This window comes from Molossus molossus, unplaced genomic scaffold (genome assembly GCF_014108415.1).
Source record: "Molossus molossus isolate mMolMol1 unplaced genomic scaffold, mMolMol1.p scaffold_m16_p_5, whole genome shotgun sequence".
Classification (NCBI taxonomy): Eukaryota; Metazoa; Chordata; class Mammalia; order Chiroptera; family Molossidae; genus Molossus; species Molossus molossus.
In genome coordinates, this window is record NW_023425388.1 from 76,583,195 (window position 1) to 76,605,530 (window position 22,336).

At 40.5% G+C, this 22,336-nt stretch overlaps 1 protein-coding gene across 1 annotated transcript in view; it reads left to right on the top strand.

Annotated features, from left to right (window-relative positions):
* Window positions 1–22,336, top strand: part of MORC1 (MORC family CW-type zinc finger 1) — a 140,944-nt gene that overhangs the window by 94,857 nt on the left and 23,751 nt on the right. Inside the window, exons 20-23 of the mRNA XM_036242516.1 lie at window positions 3,650–3,754; window positions 15,603–15,672; window positions 17,706–17,769; window positions 21,678–21,824. Coding sequence (XP_036098409.1) covers window positions 3,650–3,754; window positions 15,603–15,672; window positions 17,706–17,769; window positions 21,678–21,824 — 386 coding nt within the window. The remainder of the gene's footprint in view (window positions 1–3,649; window positions 3,755–15,602; window positions 15,673–17,705; window positions 17,770–21,677; window positions 21,825–22,336) is intronic.

Sequence of the window (22,336 nt, forward strand, 5' to 3'; positions counted from 1 at the left end):
GAGTTTGTTTCTTTTCTTTTCTTTTTTTTTTTCTTTATTGATTTTAGAGAGAGGAAGGGAGCGGGAGAGAGAGAGAAACATCAATGAGAGAGAACATCGATTGGCTGCCCCTGCATGTACCCATTGGGGATTTGACCCACAACCTGGGCTTATGCCCTGACCAGGATTCTAACCAATGACTTCTTGGTGCATGGGACGATGCTCAACCACTGTGCACACTGACCAAGATGAGTTTGTTTCTTTTAAAAGAAATCACTGTATTTTCACTCTTATAGTGTTACTCTTATGTAAGTCCTTTTTGAGAATTAGCCCTCAGATTCAGTTTATAATAATAATACCCACAACTGAGTGAGCATTTACCCTGTGCCAGACTAGTGCTAAATGATTACAGATGTCATTATCTCACTACCATTTTAAAGCTTTCATAAGCCAAAATTGATGGCCTAGTTTATCTGCCTTGTTCATCAAACTTGACTTCTAATGTCTTTTTCCTGTTTCCAAAAATTAAATTCACCCTTCAAGGGTTGATATCAGCCATCATAAAATATATTGAAATGAATTTCCATGGGCTCTCAGATCAGAAACTGATTCAGTCAGCAAGTATCTGCTGAACTTCTGCCCTGCGTAAGATACTCCAACAAGGTATATTCAGCATGGTTCTTTCAGAAGCAGTTATTCTGAACAATAGTTACCTTACAGAAATATCTTACACATCTCTTTGTAATATTTTTGGCAGATGGTGTATAGACTTTTCTTGAATATCTTTAGTGATGGAGACTCATTATCTCCTAAGGTAGCCTTTTCTCATTTCATTTTTGGGCAGCTCATTCTCTTAAAATATTTCAATTCCAGTTCCCTTGAAGTTTTGGCCATACGTACTTTTTTGAGACAATAGAAGCCAAGCTGAATCTTTCTACAATCATCAGAATTTTACTTTAAATTATGTATCATATATATACAAGTTCATATATTCTGCAGATTCTCATTCAATCCTTGTTATGTCCAAAATACTGCATGTTAGTAATACCCTGTTTAAAAATAAGTTTTATCCTTTAACCTTGACTTCCATTCACTAACTGTGATTTCAGGATTTGGGATTTGTTGGTGTATTTTATAGGCAGGTAGTATGATACAAAAACACACAAATGATTAAGAAGTTGAAGTGTGTCCAAGTGTTAGAATATGACATTTTAGACTTTAAATATAGAGATTCACCGAGTGTGTGTGTGTATCATGTAAATGTTCAGTTAATGTATATATACCTGATCCCTGCCCCATTGGCCTTACATGGAGACAGACAATCCAGTAATTACACAGACGGATGTGAACTGCGACTGTGGCAGTTTTTATGACTTAGTAGCATGAGTACTCATAACAGGGAATTTGACTTTATCTGGGAGGACAGGGAAATCTTCCCTGGAAAAGTGATGGCTGAACTTTTAGGATTGAGTTCCAATGAAAGCAGTCCAAGGAGAGGAAGAGCATTTCCAAGCAATGCAAACAGCATTTGCTCAAGAGGGAACATGGTGAGGACAAAGGACCTTAGGAAGACCCCTAAGTTATCATGAGGCAGAGAGATGGACAGGGGCTGGTGTGAGACGGGCGTGGAGTGGCCAGAACCATGCAGGTTCTGTGTATAACCTGTGATAAGAGGTTTTGCATTTATTCTCAAAGCAATGGGCAACCATTGAAGAGTTTCCAGTAGGGAAGTGATGCGACTGGATTTTCCTTTAGAAACGATTGCTTTGGCTGAGTATGGAAGAAGGGTTAGTAGAGAGCAGAGCAAATGCCGGCAGAGCAGTTAGGCTATTACAGTGGCCGCGTGGAGAAATAACAGTAGGGTGGGCTAGGGTGATGGGGCACTGGGGAGAAGTGCACCCACTTGCTCCTTCTGTGTTGTCTTGAGGAGGGAACGCTGACCCATCTTGGTGATGTATAGAAGGTGAAGCAGAGAGAAATGTCAGGAATGGCTATGGGATCTCAGGCTCTTGCACGTGAGGGATTTTAGCATCTTATGACTAGCAGCCTGAGGATGTGGGCATGGGGGATGGTGAGGGAATAGCCAGAGCAGTAAGAGAAGAAATCAGGAATTTGTTTTATTATGAAAGCCAGGAGGGAGGGAATAAAAGGCAGTCCAAGGTGAGTTTGTCAGAGAGGCTAAATTCTATTGAGAGGCCAAAGGCCTCTAAAAAATGTCCATTGACTTAATGACTTAGAGGTCGTTGGGATGATCTCAGGACTTTATTGTTTTTGTTGGCGTGAAGAGGGTAAAAGATTAGAAGGGATTGATTAGCAAGTGGAGGGTGAAGAAAGGGAGACTGATTATATGTCACCTCTTGGAAAGGTAAGATAATTTCAGTTCATAAGATGTTTTATACTCACGAAAATCTAGAAGTGAGGTAGATAGGTCAGGAGACTGTGTCATTCTTTATAAGCTGTTGAAAAATGAATTCAATCAGGTTTTAAACTACAGTTGAAACAACTTCCAATTACTTGAGGATTATTTGCAGTAAATTTTTAATATTCTGTCCAGTAAACACAGCACTAGGCATTACCAGTGCCAGAAGAGGTGCAGGAAGTGTAATTAACTTTAATATTAGCCCGAATCATGGGATTAGGAAGGCAGATGTGCTCTGAGTAAATCTTATCATGTGCTCCAGAAGCTTGATAAAAATGGCTGTGGGATTAGCAAATGATTTAGCTCACTTGCACCCCAGTTCAGCTCTGCTAATACAAGTAATTAATTAATTAACCATTCTTCCTAGAGAGTTGTTTTTTTTTATCACGCCCTTGTGTTTCTCAGAAGATTCCACTTCCTTTATCCCAAACAACTTTACACCCATTTCTTGAAAAAAGGGCTCCCACGAAAAGTAATATACTTATTGTTTCCTACATCTGCAACTTATAATTCTTTTTATTTTTCCTCTATGTTCTTTGTTAATTCATTTCACTGAACAAGCAAATATATTAAGGCAGGTGCTGAGGATTCAGAGTTTGACACCTTTCCTGCCCTCAAGAAGCTAAGAGTCTACCTTTAACCAGTCTAATTAAAAGAGACCTTTCCCTGCATCATAAATGTTTCATTCAAATGGTTTCTCACCTTTCATGTATGAAGATGTCCTTTTAATATCAAAAGAATGACCGGAGATATATCACGTAACACTAGGCATGTCTAGTATCCATTAAGAACTACATAATAAGAGAAAGCTACCCTAGGTATTTTGAAATGAATGCATATCTTATTCCCTCCAGCAACACCTCCATAAATTTAAAGAACAATGTGTATATTATATAAGATATCATTTATCCAGTGTATGGGCAGTAATTCATGCAGATCCTTTGCACAATACTACAAGCCCTTTGATTCACTGTTGAGCACCATAGTCTGCACCACTCATTTCATACTTAATTTTTCTTGTGCTATTCTTTTTTAGTTGTTGTCTTTTATTATTTAACCTTTACATAAGCTTATCTAGATCATATACTTCTTGAGAGCAATGATCAGACATTGAACTTCCTCTGATTATCCTACAGAAGTCTGCTTCTGTACAGAAGTTAATAGAGGGTTTACGAAGGAAGTTGAATGTGTACCGATTAGTCATTGACTGCTACTAAACCCTGTATATTTGTTGTTAATGCCTTGCTATAGGCCTCTTCTTGGGAAATGAAAAGGAAGCAGAGTCAGAACCTTGTGCAGCAATGTCAGCCTTTGATTGAAGTTGAAACCAGCAGCCGCGATCCAGATATAATCCCGGTGAGATAAACTTTACTGACACCTTGAGATTTATTCACATTCATCAGGATTAGATGAACCCAAGAAGCATTTTACATTCGCGCCTCAAAGTAACGGAAACATTTAATTGAATGACCTAGTTTTTAGGGGAAGAAACAAGATTTGGGAAAGTTAGTTACTTGTGCAAGGCTACACAAACTAGTAAAAATAAAACTGTAGCTTATATCCTGACTGCTAGCTCATGATGCTTTTCATTTTAGTTATTAGGGTTTGAAAGCATTAACATTATGTAAATACACATCAGTTATGTATATAACTTGAAGGTCATCCCAAAACCTGCATGCCCAAATGCAAAGCATATGAACCTTTCTGTAATTTACAATATGATTGTCACTAGAAAGTGACATTACAAATTGACTTAATCTAGACCACTGTTCAAAAGCCCTGCTAAGAGAAGTCTATTTAAAAAAATGTGGACATACTTTCCATTTACTCCCTTTAATTTGGTATACCTGACTCTAACTTGGTAGTCGATATCAAAAAGCTATATATCTAGACTCTTCTACCGTAGACCCAACAGAGCTGCTTTGCCTCACTGAACCCAGGGCAAAAACCTTGATGTTGAGGAAGAAGTCAGTCAGGACTGACCATATAAGAAACACTTCAGCCCTGGCCGGTTTGGCTCAGCGGTTAGAACGTCAGCCTGCGGTCCTGAGAGACCCGGGTTCGGTTCTCGCTAAGGGCACGTATCTCGGTTGCAGTTTGTCCCCGGCCCTGGTCGGTCGTGTGGGTGGCAGCCACTCGATGTGTTCCTTTCACATCAATGTTTTTCTCTCTCTCTCTCTGTTCCTCTCTCTCCCTCCCACTCTACCTGAACAAAAAATGGAAAAATGTCCTCGGGTGAGGATAAAAAAAAAAAAGAAACACTTCATCTGTGAAGCCAAGTTAAAGACATTGTCCATTGTGTTGTATAGTGTCCTTTGTATTATAATACAAAGTTCATTAAGATATTAGAATTTAATGCCAGGGAAAAATCTATTTGATATTTTTTATGAGAACATGAATTTTATTACTTACTATAATTCCCTTTTGACCTTTATTTGCACGAAGCTTATAGCTACACTTGAAATAAGAATGACTGCAGTCACCTAGATGGTTGCTGTTTTTGAATGATAACATAATGAGAGCGTTTAGAAAAGTCTGGCCTCATTGTACATGTCTCAAATAGCACCTCAGAATGCTATTTGGAATTGTGGGTTAGATTTCAGTTACAAATGAGCCAATAAAGTCTCCTGGCTGAAGCTCAATTTCTGTGCCTATCAGCAGAAAATTATTGTCATAAAATACATGGTTTAATAATAATTGGTTTTATTTAAAAAAATTGTTTCATTTCAAAAATTTCAAACATAGTGCAATCAACTTCTATGTGCCCATGTTTCATCTCCAACAATGATCATCTCGTGGCCAGTCTTGTTTCATTCGTGTCCACTGCCCATTACTCCCAGGCATCATAGCACTTCATCCATAAAGTGTAAGTGTTTTAAGAAGCCATCCGAAGGAAGTTGAACAGAGGTAGGAGTGATTTGTCAAAGGGAGCAGGAAAGTACCTCCTTACTGACAGTAAGGGACAACTAAATTAAGAATGTGAAGAAAGGGAACACCAAAGTATTTTCTAAAGGAAAGGGGGAAAATTTTAATCAGAGGCTCAAAAGGAAGAGAAAAACTGCAACTCCTATTGTAACTAATGCCACTTTTATTTACCCCTTTGAAGCAAACTATGGTACAGCTGTACCTATGAATAGTGCTAGTCACCACCTGCTTTGCAGAATTCTCAGAGTCTTTGCATGTTTTTTTATGTAGCCAAGGTGCTTTGTCACCTTTCCAAGCTTTTAGGTAGTGCTTTTCAAAATTAGATATGACATTTATATTAAAATTGTTGTCTTTTTTGTAATATTTCTCAAGTTCTTAAGTGACTTGTGTGTATGTGTGTGGTATCATCTGAGTCCCTATGATCCTAGTAGGAAGTCTGTTTTGAAACTCATGGTGTCTAATTAATTTGGATAAGTAAGGATTATCCAAAGTTGCATATTAATTTCTCCATTTAACTATAGTTGCAGTAATTTTCAGTAGGAAATAATTCTGAGTGTTTGTCTGTCTGTACTTTCTTAAACTCAGAAATTAAAAATTCTTCTTCTTAACCCTTGGACTTCTTCCCAGTTACCCTCTATACTGTCTGTGTGTGTGTGTGTGTGTGTGTGTGTGTGTATGTACGCACACACGCGCGCATGTACTTTAATTCCCACCCAGTACCTGTCACATTTAAAGAAGGATGGCACTCAGGGCTACCAGTGCTACAAGAGGTTATCACTTAAGGAAGAACAATTAGCTCCACACAGGTCACTCCACCACCTCCCCATAAGCAGGTGGTTTTTATTATTTTGACAACTTTACTGGGACCCAGGGTCTTGTTTTCAGGTGTAATGGGCTCAGAAATATATATTCAGCACAGGAAAGAAAGTTCATCTCACAGGGATGATTTTCCATTATCCAAACTCATGAGACTTTTGTATGAAATAATAATGGCAGTTTAGTCATTTAAAAGGTGAATACAGCCTCCATGCAATTGGAAGCCTTAGACTGTCTTTACACTGTGCATCCTGTCCCTTTACGCCAATCTGCATGGGCTAGCCAATTGCAATCTGACAGTTGCCGGTGAGCTGTGTACCTGAATATTCAAAATGCTTCCAGCTAAAACAGCCTGCTGTGTCCACTCCCCAAAAAAGACATGGGGTTATGTTACCAATGCGACTATAACACTAAGAGGGCCCAGCCCCCTTGCCTGTGTCTACTGGTGCTCCTATGAGTGTATTTTTTTTTACCTTGTATGGAAGACGAGTCCATTCTGATCAGCATGTTTTTTCTTTTGCTGTGTTAATAACATGTCAATCTCCCTTCTGAAAGGATTTTTTCCATATTAGGGTATTTCATATTCCTCTCTTCCAAGTTTCAGGTGCACCTTGCCCTCTTACTGACAGTTGTGCAATTTTGAGTGAAATGATAAGAATACTGATTGCTTTTCAGATTTATGTTGAATCTGACCACTGCTGATTATTTCAGCCATGTTCTCATTCATTCTCCAAAATCATCTCATCCGCTGTGGCTCCGGGTTACAACACTTTCGGCTGTTTTCCTAAAGCCTCTCCCTCCCAACCCCTAACTCTTGATTGAATGCTCTTTGTGTTCCTTTTCTCCAAGGCCTACAGTCTATTGAAGCTATTTGTAAAAATCACATTCGTTTGTTTTTTTCTTTTCCCTGTGGGATAATTCTTACTTTCTAGTCATTTTTAATGTTTGTCTCTTTGCTCAACACTTTGTGTCACATTCAACATGCTCCCAAGTCATCCGTGTGGTGTTGGGCTTCGTTTTCCTTGCGTCCAATTGCTTGATCACACACTTTGTTGTTGTCACTTCTGTGGCATTTTTTTTCTTTTTTGACATTACTTTTACTTGCTCTTTTAGCCAGTACAGGCCATTCATGCTCAAAGTCCATGCACTGAGTGTTCTTGATCAGACATGCAGGTGATTCGGAGCTTGAAGCCTCCATCAGGGACGCCGTTAAAACTCCAGCCATTTCCTTGAGATTAAAAAAACTGTCATGATAACCCACTGAATGGGAGAGCATATTCACCAATGATATGTCTGATAATGGGTTAATATACCAAATTTATTTAAAAACACCCCCCCAAAACAATAATCCAATTAAAGTGGACAAAGGACTTGAATAGACACTTCTCCAAAGAGGACATATAGATGGCCAATAGACATATGAGAAGATGCTCAACATCATTAATCGTCAGAGAAATGCAAATTAAAATCATAATGAGATATCTCACATCTGTCAGAATTGCTATCATCAATAAATCAACATACAAGTGTTGGCGAGGATGTGGAGAAAAGAGAACCCTCCCACACTGTTGGTGGGAATGCAGATTGGTGCAGCCACTATGGAAAGCAGTAGAGAGTTTCCTCAAAAAATTAAAAATGGAGCTGCCTTATGTCCCAGGGATTTCATTTCTGGGAATTTATCCAAAGAAACACAAAACTAATATGCAAGAATATATGCACCCTTATGCTGCAGCGTTATTTACAATAACCAGGATTTGGAAGCAGCAAAGTGTCAGTAGATGAGTGGATCAAAAAGCTGTGGTACATTTACACAATGGAGTACTACTCAGCCATAAAAAGGAAGGAAATCTGCCCTGGCTGGTTTGGCTTAGCAGTTAGAGCATTGGCCCACGGACCAGAGAGGCCTGGGTTTGGTTCCCGCTAAGGGCATGTACCTTGGTTGCACTTTGTCCCCAGCCCTGGTTGGGATTGTGTGAGTGGCAACCACTTAATGTGTCTCTCTCACATAGATGTCTCTCTCTCTTTCTTCCTCCCTTTCTCCCTCCTGCTCTATCTCAAAATAAATGCAAAAGTGTCTTTGGATGAGGATAAAAAAAAAAAAAGGAAGGAAATCTTACCTTTTGTGACAGCATGGATGGACCTGGAGAGTATTATACTAAGTGGAATAAGCTAAGTGAAATACAGAAAAAGACAATTTCACTTATATGTGGAATCTAATGAACAAAACAAACCAACAAACAAAATAACAGCCCACTCATAGATACAGAGAACAGACTGATAGCTGTCAGAGGGGTGGGGAGATTATGGGGCTGGGTGAAAAGTTGAAGGAATTAAGCAAAAAATAAAATAAAAACCTGATAGTCCTGGCAAATTTGGCTGAGCAGTTAGAGCGTGAACCTGCGGACCCAAGGGTTTTGGGTTCGATTCCCAGTCAAGGGCACATACCTGGGTTGCAGGTTTGATCTCAGCCCTGGTTAGGGTTGTGAGGGAGGTAACCAATTGATGATGCTTCTCTCTCTCTCTCTCCCTCTCTTCCACTCTTCTAAAAGTCAAAGGAAAAATATCCCTAAGTGAGGATTAACAATAACAAAAAAACTCTCATAGACACAGACAACAGTATGGTGATTACCAGAGGGAAAGGGGAGTTGAGGGAGGTAGAAGAGGGTATAAAAGGAATAAATGGTGATAGAAGACTTGACTTTGGGTGATGAACACACAGTACAATATACAGATGATGTATTCTGGAATTGAACACCTGAAATCTATATAATTTTATTAACCAGTGTTACCCCAATAAATTCAATAAAAATGACAATGAAAAACACTAATGAAAACAATGAAAAGAGCTTGTAAAGGACATCTTAATCCTTACCAAAATGCCCTGGACAGCCTCCCAGTCGGACCTTTGGAGATGATATATGTGTGGCTATCAGCCTGCACAGCAGCTAGTGTGATCCAGATTTATTATCTCTGACTCTGTAGAACTGTGTTTTCTGACATTCTGTGTGTGCACACGCATGTGAGTTTTGGTGGAGTTAGCCGTTCCTGTTTTTATGCAGCTATAATGAAATTCAGGTGCTACATTTTACATGCATTATCTAATCTAATGATTTTAATAACCTAAGGAGTAAGTTCTCTTTTCATCCCCCGTTTACAGTTGAGGAAAATAAACTTGCTTAGGGTCACTCTGCCTGCAGTGGTTATGTTGAACCTTAGCTATTGACTTCAGCTCCCAATTTCTTAGCCACTTTTTATTATGACTTTTCTCTTTATTGTCCATCTTCATATTCTGTCCCCAACATTGATTCAACCAGCCCATTCCACACAGGTTGGTTGGAGTACACTTTGCTCAGGGATAAGCATTTCAAGGTACAAATACATACTGCATTGATTAACATTCAACATTTTGGCTTAGACAGGTTTGCAAAGTTTTATAGATGGGTGTTCATCAGGCAGGATTTTAAAATTTATTTAAAAAAAAATCAATCCATAGTCTCCTCCTTGCTCAGATTAAGTTACCTTCCCTTTGGCCCATTTCTCCCCTTATCCACCCTAAATCTGACCCACACAATGAAGTTATTTTCTGCTCAAGACCTGGCTGTTCTCTTTCCAGTCAACTAGGTCACAGAAGAGTCATCAGGACCATCACCTCAGGGATGATTCCTGGAAAGGAGAGCCTTCTCCTTGCCCAAGATAATCACTCTAGGAGTATGTTTGTGACCATAACCTTATCACAAACCCTTAGGAGCTGCTGTCACCTGACTTATTGGTCTCCAGAAAATCCTATTATTTCCATGCCCGAAACACACATCCTGCTCTCTCCTTGAATAAATGCTGAATATTCTGAACTAGTTCTGTCCTAAGCATTCCCAAACCTACATGTAAAGTTCAAACTTGTCTCTGTTAACCCCCAATGGGAAGGGAGTAGAAATTCTTTTAGAGCACCTCTTGTAGGTGTACCAGCCTTCGTCAGGGGAATTCGCCTCGGGAAAAGCTGCTTCAGTTCTGTTTTACTGGAGCAGTGCCCTGTGGTACTGTTGTAATTAAGGATTTGTCAGAGTTCTGTGAAAAACCCTGGTGCATTGCCATGTGAGCAACTGGCAGTTTGGCTTTACTCCAGGCAAAACTTGGCATCTAAGCTCTGCATCACTCCAGCGCCCCTCAAAGTGATGCTTCCTAATCAGCTGTCACTGCACCATGCTTAAGAAGCAGGAAAAATAAAAAGGAGGCAGTGGTACTAGATTGCCAAGCATCCGGACAGGGAGGCAGGCAGGCTCAAGTGGTATCATCAGGTGAGCTATGAGAACTGACTACAGAGGACGTATCCTAGGGGATCTGTTCTGAAAGGTGACTTCTGCCAGACCACAGCAGATGGTCAAGAAAGCAAATGATTAACTTGAAGAAAGCTTGAAAATTCAAGAACATTTTTAGCAGGGGGATAAAATTAACAGTGCCAACAGTAAGTTCGAGAAGTTGTGTAGGAATCATACTCTGAGACTCAAGTCAGAGGGATAAAAGTACTAACTCTTTGTTATACATGTTCATGCTTTTATTCATCTTGGTGGAGCACACACACCAAATTGACATTATTCAAATCTTCTTTAATTATGAAGCATTTATCTTTTTCCTATATATTGCTGTTTTTTTTTAAATTTTCATATTTTATAATAACCTCTCAGTCACTGCTGTGACTGTCAGTGGCAAATTCAGGTTGCTAAGACAGTGAGAGACTATCCGTGGTGTGGTTATTTAAGATTAGGGTATTTTAGATCAGGATACTGCCTTTTTAGTCAGATTAACGTTAGCCCTTGTGTCATCTGTGATCATTCAGGTCTCTCTCTTTTTTTTTTTTTTTGGCTTGCACTTGGCCTTGAGAGCAGACTGGCAGATAAATGTATTGCATTTTCCCAATCTGAAGACATCTTTGAAAACTTGGTGACCAGATTAGCACTGACAGATGTATTTTAAGAGCTTGGCAGTGGAACGTCTGATATTTCCTGTGAAAGATGTAACTTCCAGTGTCTAACCCACAGTGTGGCACTTTCTGGGGTTCAAGAAAGATGTGTGAATGAAAGGATGAGTGGATGGAACCCTCTTCCTGTCACAGAACTGAGCTAAGCCCTTTACCATTGCACCTCGTTAGCTACTTGGACTTTTTAAAAAAGGGGCTGATAATGGCTCAGGAAAGGCATCAGCCCACCCGAGTCCATGGGGTCACTGATATATTCAATATTATTTTGTATTAGTTTCAGGTGTACAGCATAGTGGTTAGATAATCACATAGTCTACAAAGTGTTTCCCCCAACATTTCCAGTACCCACCTGGCATCATACATAGTTATTACAATATTACTGACTGTATTGCTTATGCTGCACAATTTTCTGTTTTCTTATCTGTAAAATGGGAATAATAATATACCTACTCTCAAGGTTATTATGAGAATGAGCAGAATGATTTGTGACAGAATGAAATGATTTTGTGTGTGTGTATTTTGAGAAATATTTTTTAAAACCCCTTCTGAAATTCTGAAGACAGTAGATTCAGCCTCAGTTGGCTGGGTCAGAAGATGGGAGTAAGGAATGCAGACTGAGAGAGTGGAGTTGCTTGTGGAAGAAAAGGGAGCGCTAGAGAGGGACCCTGTGTGTATGTCGGGGTGGCGGTGGATCACGTCTAGATAACTTAGAATCACACTGAGAACTTTGAAAACCAAATAGTTTGTACTTAAGGCCTGGCCTGTGTGGCTCAGTTGGTTGGAGCATCACTGTGCACCAAAAGGTTGCAGGTTTGATCCCCAAACCAATCAATGTTTCTCACATTGACGTCGTTCTCTTCCTTCCCCTAAAAAAAAAAAAGAAGAATTTGTACTTGAGGTAGAAAGCAGTCAGGAGCTTGAGGAAGCTTTTGAGAAAGAATATTTAATTGTTGAGATTTTATCTAAAAAGTTTATTCTTTGTGTTATGAAAATGTTGTGATAATGGAGCAACACTGGAAAGAACAGAAGCTCCTTTTTTTTAATATCATATCTGTGAGTGTGAGTTACTGACCTGGACAGTCAGGCTGCAGCATGAAAAAGTAGACGATTCTCCCCGGCCTCCTGGTGCTTCCATTCTGGAGGAGTCAGGCAACGGACAAGATAAATAAATATGTTGCATGGCAGGCAGTGGTAAGAGCTGAGGAGCTAAATAAAGTGGAGGAAGCAGATAGGAAGTGTCAGTGTTGGGTGTGACGAAGGTGAGTTTCCATTGCATATAGAGTGGGCAAGGAAGGCCTGACTGGAGGGAAGTTTGAGGAAAGACTAGAAAAATATTAGGGGCACAAACAAATGAAAACTACGCCAGAGAGCTTGAGAGAGGAGAGCGAGAGGAGACCTGGCGGGCGCAGGACGAGAACAGTGCAGCCCGGAGGGGCGGCTGGGCAGTTATGACACGCCTTTCTCTGCTGTTTTTCTTCACAGAATTCACCTGACCTGACATTATATTACACACCTATCTTTTTCTATTGATTTCATATCTTCCCCTTCCCCCCACTAGAAAATAAGCTCCAAAAAAGCAGGACTTTGTCTCTTTACCATAAGCGTCTGACCCACACTGGGAACCAACTTTAGTGACTAAATTAATGAGTGAAAGGGAGGAGCTAGAACATCATGTTAACTATGGAAGAGTGAAAACAGGAAGGCGTGTACTGGTCCAGTACCCTTTGCGGGTCCTTGATGATGATAAATGCTTGGGGTGGAGGTTGAGGGACAAAGGCCTCGGAGGAAAGAAACCAGATAAAGTGATACCAGTCAGGCTTATCCTCCTTAACCACAGTGGAATCAGCTAAGGGTTACACAGCGGACTGTGGTATGTTCTTTTTCTTTTCTCTAACCTTTTTATGATGTATTTATCCTCTTAAACAGAAACACTTCACAAAATTACGTCGGTGGTATGATGCCAATCCATTGCATCCCTTGGGAACGGACACACCCCGCTCTGCTCCTTGTTAACATGATTTTAATTAACATATTGAAAGCCCCGTGTTCAGATATAACGATGATCTCATTTACTGTGTGGGAGGTGTTATCTGTTTCATGACTGAGGTAAAAATCTTGGGAAAATGTATCTCTACACCACAGAGCATGAAACTCAGTTAAACGTAAAAGACTGGAGAGCTTTCCTGTAATGAAATGAAGTCATATATGCGAAGGAGCTTTGTAAGCAATTGCAAAATATGCAAACAGTGTCAGTAAGACAACTGCTTGTCTTGTCTCAGCTGGAAAAATTCAGACCTTCAGAGCTCCAAGTGCATTGTCATAGGAAGGAGCGTCCGAGGAACTCAGATAGTTACATGGCGTTATTTAGAGGGAAAGACTGTAGGCTGTGAATTATTTATCCAAACTCTTAAACATCTCTACGGCAAATAAGAAAGAAAACATTGGAAAGGAAAAGAAGAAAGTCACTCTCGCAGTAGAGGTGGTAAAGCTTTATATAAGTAACATTTTGTGGGGAGAGAGGACCTATCTGATCCTTATGAAAACAGCCTTCAAGAGGCAGAGCTCGAAACAGAGAACTAAATACAATGCAAAAATAATTTTATAAGACTGTGTTAACACCACCAACAGAAGTTTCCTGCTGGGCACGCTGTCATTTTTATTCTTCTCGGCTCCTTCCATCTTATCTGTATTTCATCATAAGAAAGATTTTCACCAAAGAAAATGAACCCATCCTAAGCAGTATCATCACGGATGATAACGGAGTGATTGTAACTGAAGGCATTATATAGTTCCTCTTGTAAGCATATCTCGTGCTTGCTGCTAACTGTTATGGGAAATAGTCCATGCTGCTTATATAAACTGGTCAAAAAATATTTAGCTCAAAGTTGGAAACAATAAAGTATGTAGATTTTTCTTATGCATCAGCACATCAAAAGAAACATTTAAATTTTACAATGCAGGAGAAATAAATAAGATGCATTTTAAGGTCCTTTGCAAAATGAACTTTTAAAACTATGTGCACTTTATTTACTTCCCAGAGCATGAATTTATTTACAGTAGTACTACAGAAATATTTTGAAATAGACAAAAGTAGCTTAGAATCTGTTTTATATCTTTTCCTCTGCCTACAAGGCTTTACGTCCCCACGATTTGGGTAAACTAGAAAACAGCGATGTTGGACAGCCTCACGGTTCTTGTGTTGCTAGGCTACATATGTGCCCATTGAACCTGCTTTCTGACGGAGCACAGTTTCCAGAATGCCATGTAAAATACACGCCTGTATTTCCTGGGCAGGAAGAAGGGGAAGGCTGACAGCTTCTCCCTCCCACGTTTCTAGAGCAAGGTAGAGAGGGCGTGAAATAGAAATACATGCACAGAGGGCAGGCTCCGGAGCATGGCCGGCTCCCCGCCTCCCACCAGGGACGGAGGTGGGAGCATGGCTGTGTCTCTGCATTCAGGGGTCTTCAGATCAAGGAGCAGATGGGAGCGTTGCCTTACCTCTGCCTTGACCATTTTTCTTTTCTACTGCGTGTTCCCCCACCTTCTCACAGATTTACAAAATACATAATATGGGGAGTATTCTAGGTCTATTTCCCTGAAGGACATTGTCTGTCTATCTATCGTCTGTCTGTCTGTCTATATATCTATCTACCTACCTATCTCTCTCTCTCTCTCTCTCTCTCTCTCTCTCTCTCTCTCTCTCCCCTCTAAAGAAATACAATCCCAAAATGTAAGTTTGCTTTGTGTGAGCCTTGTTCAGTGGGTCTTACAGGATTCCCAAAGTGATGACGTGGCTTCTAAATGCCACCCCCTCAACTCTCCCAGCCTCCTTGTGCCCCCCACTCCCAATGTCACACACCACCAACACTGCTGGCTCCTGCACGGAGCACCCTAAGTCTCTATAATCCCTGTTAGACAGATTTCCTGGAATTCTGTCAAAAGACAAGGTGTGTCTTCCCTCAACATTCTAGGTGTGCCCCCCAGCCACATCCCCAGGCCCATATTCTTCCCCATCAGGCTTTGGGGCCTCAAACCCCAGGCTCCAACCTCCCCAGTGTTTGCACTGCTATTGAGCTCATACCCTTTTTCTGCCTTGTAGCAACCGGAGGTGTGATAAGCCTCTTCAAAACATCAGAGACGTCTTGTTGCTCCTGGTGATCAAATACTGGGCTCATTTGTTGGAGCCATTGTTACACCTATGAAAGATACGGATTTTTGAAAATATCTGTACAAAGCTTGGTACAATGCAAACATCCCTTTAAAGGAATGATAGAAGTAAACACAACAGTTACAATGCAATCATCCTTGTGATGCATGCCAATATAATTTCTATACGTGATTGTCCCCCTTCATAAAATGCTCATAAAACTGTGCTTTGGGCAGCGCTGTGGTCTCTCCTCTGGCATGGGCACCGATGTTCAAGGTCATTTTTGCACCTGATACTATGCCTAATGTTTTTGTACAGCTTTAAGTAAAGAGCTTGTTTTTCAGATTTTAGATCAAAGTGACAACAGTGTTTTATTGAAACAAGAAAAAAAGGAAGATTCTCTTATGAAAAAAGGTAAAAAAAAATAGAATTCAGCTTATACATATTAGATCTAATGTTGGAGTTGTTTTCAATATGACTGTGTGACTTATGTGGGACATAGATGAGACGTTTGGAACAGTTTGGATTTAAAAAAGTTAAATTTGTCATTCCTGAAGTGGGAGGAGGGCTGGGGGGAGAGCCACCAACCACGCGTGTTTAGAAAGGGCAGAGAGATGCCCGGGCACTGCCACACTGTCCGAAACGCTCACTGAATGCTGTTTCGTAATTTGACGAGATTGATAGCAGAATCTATTTTGAAAATAATAATGACATTCACCTGTTTTCAGTCACTTAATCCTTTCCCTACTTTCCATGACTCCTCTGAGATCACTAGGAGTGATCACGTGCATTTGTGCCTTCGTGTCCTTGGTATCTAATTTGTCTCAGGCGAGAGACGTGAAATTTTTTTTAAAAACACAAAGTTGCCATCTTATAGTATTCAATTTAAAGACAGTTTCCCTAGACAGAGAAGCTGGAAACAAACTGGACTCAGAAAATTTTATTTTCTAACTGTCTATTCATTATTATTACTATAATTGTTGTATTATGTATTTTGTTAGTATTGCACCATTCTTCCTTTTATTTTGATATCATACCATAGGGTCTAAGTAGTAAGTCCATTATTTTTGTTTCATCTTCTCATTCTGCAATACGTTTTATTATTTCATTAGCAAATCTCAGCTCATTTTGGCTCCATCATTCAAAAGCCTTTTTGTATTGATCCGTGCCATCATCCGTGTTCGCTTTCGGTGGTAGGCTCTCCCTTCCTTCATGCTTTGTTGCTTAGGTAACCTAACCATCCATTCATTCACATCTTTATATTTGAACTCATTAATGAGGTCCCTAAGAAATCACACTTTTTTTTAGCTTAATTAGAATAATTTCAATTTCACAATCAGGATTTCTTTTGTAAGGATCTCTTAGTTTTTAAAGCCAATCTTTTACAGAAGTTTTAAACGATTAACGACCTTCAAGTATGTGCCTGTTGGGTTTCCAAATTATAATGGAAAAACTGTTACTATAATTCTGATCCTAAAATTAATATTTAATTTCAAACAGTGACCCTGGGTTTAGAAAGCACAAATTGTGAAATATTTTCAAATGACTGTAATTATGGATTAGTTGGCTGTTGGGTTAAACATTTTTACTTTGCAGGCAAGTCAATGAGCAAGACCAACAGTGCCTGCAGTGTGCTTAGAAAACCTTTCTCTGTTCTCTTTTATGTTTCCTAAAGGAGTCAGGCAGAGTCTCAGGCACTTACCCACCGTCCACAACTTCCCTTGTTCTGTCCTGTCCCACTTGGCCTTTGGTGGTCCAAACTCGTCGGCAAGGGTTTACTTGGTAAAAAGCTATTTGGACAGATATTACAAAGAATTCTAGAGAGAGATGGAAGAAGGACACATTAACTTACTGCTTATACTGTCCCCAAACACTGTTAACAGCACTCCAAGGGGTCAATGCATTTCTGCTCCTCTGTGGACTGGAAATAAATCACTAACTTCACTGAACTTGCAGTTCTGAGGTTCTCTGAGTGAGATGACCGACTAGATGACTCTAAGTCCATTCCTGCTTTCAAGTTACAGTCTCTGCCAGAGACACATTTCTGATTGGGATCTGTCAGGATGTCTTTCAGCCTGAACCCAAAATGGAATCGGGAAGGATACCAGAGGGAAGTCAGGTGGTTGTCGGGCAGAGGCTGCTGGGAGAAGGGAATCTGCGCAGTCCTGGTCAAGTCCCTCAGGCAAAGCAACAGCAGATAATAAGCATCACTAAAACCAATTACAAAAAAATGCTACAGAGGCTCTTGGGTTAATATATATACTATATACACTTTGTTAAAAGGTTACTATACATTGCCTTGAGGACATATTGGTGCCGTTTTACAAAGGGATGTTTGACTACAAAGCCAAATAGTAGTTAATGAACTGATAACACTTCTTTCAGTTTACTTTACTGTATGATCATCAAAAAATGACTGTCTTCGTTTTGTCTCTGTTCTTTTGAAGAGAAACAAGAGCTGTGCAGTGATGCTGCAGAAATAAAGGGAAACTCATTACCTAAGTGGAAAAGGTGAGTGTACTGCAGTGATACAAAATCCAAGCGAGTGAAATTACACTGTTGAAAAGTAATTAACCGTGTTTAAACACAAGATGAAGGAAATAATAGCAACAAGCAAATTCAATTAAGAATGGAACCAAATTTTACAAAGGAGACAAGAAAGAATAGAGTACAACTAAATTTCTTACTTCCTCCCCAAAACCTTTTCATTTTCTTCTGTGAGAATTTGGGAATAATAAAATGGAACCGGCTGAGCTTCCTACTCACAGCAAGCAACTAATTCAAATTACTGTAATGGCAGTCCAGGAATGGAAAATGTCCCTAACGTAAGGTATGACTATGAAATCATGCACTGATTTTTGTGTGTGGATCATTATCTAGTTGTCATACATGTATGCAATTATAATAATGAGTGCATGCTAGAATTTCCTTGACATGAGACTTTTGTGACTTTTGAAGTAAAATCAGCTGAATATTTTGGGTACCTCATAGAATGAAAAGAATGTTTTCAAGGAAGCAGACTCTTACCCTCACTCTACGACAAACCTGTCTGAGTTGCTTGTCAGACATTCAGACCCAGTGTCTCTGAATCGAAGCCCCAGGTTGTTTGGCACAGGAGCTCATTGAATTAAGTGCAAGAAAAAACAGAGAGGAGCTTTCTGCTCGCACTTGCTGACGCAGCAGTCATTCTGAGGTTCGCATCCCTCCACTTCACTCTGCTGTCCGGAAGCCTGCCACAGCCCCATCGCTGTTCGGATAAATTACAGACCCTTAGCGTGGAGGCCTCTTCCCTCCTGGCTCTCTCTTTGGCCCCCACTTTGCTTCCCAGAGTTTCTAAATTGCTTATTGTTCTGTTTTATGACATACCTCCATTTTTTTGTCCACACTCCTTTCTTTGTTTTAATGCCCTCTGAAACGTGTACACCGGTCGGTGACCTTTCATTTGACTCCCAGTCCAATGTCCTGTCCTTTGGAGTCCCCCTGAGTTTCCCAGGTAACTGAGGAACTTACACCGCCTCTGTGCCGCGATCATATTGCATCATTCCCCTTCAATCATTATCTGTCACGGTCTCGCACACAGTGGTGAAGGAACTGCGCTTCACAGTCAAGTGGAATGATCTATCGGAACATGTCTTCCATTGCCTATGACCTTTATTAAGGACAGGGGCCATCTTTTCTTCTCCATAACGCCAAGCCTCCGGCCTCTGAGAGGTCTTCCCTGACCACTGCACCTAAGAGAGCCCACCCCACTTCTGACAAGGCACACTATCAAGTCGTACCATCCTGTTTTATTTTTTCGAGAGCACTTCTTACTGTTTTAAAATATCTCATTGTTATCAGTTCCTTTTAATGTTATAAATCCTAGCTTGCTTATTTTCTATACTTTTTTCACTTGAAGCTAACTCACTCCACGAGAACAGAGGCTTTCTGACTCACTGCTGTGTGTCCTTCGTGTCCGGAATAGCACCTGACTCGGGGTTCACTCTATAATATTTACTGAGTGAATAAATGTAATTTTCCCCCAGTATTATTGTGAGGCCATTTTATGGACAATACTTTAACCTAGAGTTATTTATTAAGATTTGAGTTAAAATTTAAAATCCACCCAAAACTAAATCACATTGTGTGTGTGTGTGTATTATTTTATAACAGTAGGCATTGAGGGAAGTTCTTTGTATATCTTGTTTAATCTTTGTATACCTTGTTTAAACAGTGAGGTAGGCACTGTTGTTATTTGGCAGAAAAAGGAACAGAGGCTCAGAGAGGAACCTCTCTGCTCTGGTGTAGGGCATTTTACCCTCCGCCCCTAGCACCAGCGTACATTTTCAGCCTGCCAAAAATAAATAAATAAAAATTTTTAAGGATTTCTTTAATAAAATTCCAGCATAAAGGAAGTTATTGTTAATGGGCATTCAGACGCTATGCAAAGATTCTTTACCAGACAATTAAGCATTAAAATGTTCTTCATCTTAAGTGGAATATTAGCTGAAGTTAGACAGTATAATTAATGCCCAAGAACTGTTGGCGGTAGAAGCACATTTCATTTGCTATGAGCTATTATCCAGTCTCTAAAAGGCCAGTACAGTATGAAATATGAAACTCTCTAGAGCATCTTTTTAATTTATGTCGTCTCAATTATGAAAGGATCACAAGACTCTCTCATTACTCGACAAACACAACCCTGAGTGATCTGCCCCCAGCTTTGTTTCCCATATTGCACTGCTCCTGGACTTTCTAGTCCCTGCCACACTGAGATCTTTGGGTTTCGTTCACATCCAGCCCTACTGTGTGCATCCTCATTGTGAGTTTTCTCCATGCTCTAGCTAGTTACACTTTTTTTTTTAAGTCCTCACCTCAGGATATTTTTCTGTTTATCATTAGATAGTGTGAGAAGGAGGGAGAGAGAGAGAGGAGAGAAACATCGGTGTGTGAGAGACACACCGACTGGTTGCCTCCCGCATGACCCGACCAGTGCCTGGGATAAACCGCAACTGAGGTATGTGCCCTTGACTGGAATTGAACCCATGACTCCTTGGTCTGCAGGCCGATGCTCTAACCACTGGGCAAACCAGCCAGGGCCAGCCAGTTATACTTTTAAAACTCGTCTCAGATCACCTTACTCCCCTGCAAGAAACCCTTCAATGCCTGCTCCACTTGGGATAAACTGCATTCCTGCCCCACGGCCATGAGTGGGGCTGCCCTCCACCCCCACACTCCCTCTGCTGTGCTCTGCCTCAGCAGCTCTGACCTCCTGCTCTCCCAGCAGCCCCACCCTCTTTCTGTCCCACGATCATGACACGTCACCTGCAGCATCCCTCCTCCAGATTTGAGTACATGTTTCTTTCACTTGACTTGGCCCCCTTTTTGTTTTATTTCTGCACATACCTCCCCTGCGGAGCTAAACTAGCGCTTTAGTTTAAAAACCTCTTGCCCCAAGTAAGAGACAAATGGTATATGACTACTGTTGTTAAGAATAAATCACCACCAATTTTATTTAATTGTGACCATCCAAAAACCCTGGAACAAGATTTGTCGGGAATAAATACTAATTCCTCTACCTGAGAATTGACTTTGTATAACTGACAGGCACCTCTCACAAACACCAGGGAGGTGTACTGGGTATCCCCACTGAATCAGGGGGAGCAGGCTGTTCCTAACCTCCATCCTTGTCTTCTCCTGTAAATGAACTTATAAGAGAGGACTTGACTGTGTTGTGAAGTGTATTTATTAAAACATTAAGGCAAGTGAATTTATGTAAAAAAGGAAAGCATGCACCTTTATTAATGAAGCAAAGCAAGCAAACCTATATGCCTGGCTTATGACACAAAGACAGGCTCTCAGCTAATCTGAGGAGCAAGTGGGGTGGGCGGTTTCTGCTTTATATACCCACCTGTCTATAAGTTGTTGTTTTTTTTAAATTCCTCTGCTAGATGTCCTGGTACAGATTAACTCTAAAAGTCTCCCCTTTCCTTTCTGATGGCTTTCCCACAATTTATGGGAAGTACCTGGATTTTTTGTTTATACTCCTCTTTTCTCCTCCTCCCTGCTGTTCTAACAACTTCAGGATGATTTGCACAAAGTGGTCTCTGATTCCTCCCCCTCCTCTCCCCTGTATTCTTCTGTGAGAAGAGGTTTTAACTCTGTTCTCAAGGTAAGGCCCTGCTACAAGTGTCCTGTGAAGCTTTTTGGCTTTAACTTTCCTGCCTTGGTTTCCTTATTCCACATGTCCCAGAATTGTCCTAGCTTTTCATTGTCTTACAACAAAACTACACGAATGACAGTTTTCAGCATTGCACTTAATGTCCTTACTTTCATTTGGTGTGTATTCACATTTCATTCGTTGTATATTGACGTATCCGAATTTATTGGTATCTAATGTGATTCCTCCTTTGAAATCACACCAGCTTGTTTTTGTCCAGCGCACCAGTGGAAGAGCTAGATCCGAGTGCTGGATGTGAAGCCAGCATCGCTGTGAGTGGTGACTGTACGGTGGCTTCTGCGATGACAGAGTCTTCTCCAGGCACATCTGTCAAGGACACAGTCAGAAAACTGATGTCTAATTTATGGTAAAGATATGTACATATTTCCACATGCTTTATTGAACTTTCTAAACAGTGACAACTCCTGATGTGTTTCCTTATTAAGTGGTAATGTTAATGAGAAAATTCAGTTGAATGATGTTATGACTTACCTCCTAACTACTGATTCGGATAGGCCATGGGTTAACAGTCCCCTGAAATAGAATTACAGCTGCTAACTGCCTATTGTTGCATGGTCCAGCAACACGGCAGATATAAGTCCTCTCTCAGTGCAATGAAAAGTACTTACTGAATTTGTCTTACTAACTTAATTTCCTTCCTTCTCTTTCTTCCTCCCTCCTTCCCTCCCTCCCTCCCTCCCTCCCTCCCTCCCTCCCTCCCTCCCTCCCTCCCTTCCTTCCTTCCTTCCTTCCTTCCTTCCTTCCTTCCTTCCTTCCTTCCTTCCTCTTCTTATTTCTCATGACATTTGCATAGCCTTCTGAAAAATCTCTTTTTGTAGCTTTAGATACTAAACTTCCTGAGGGAAACTGAGTTTTACT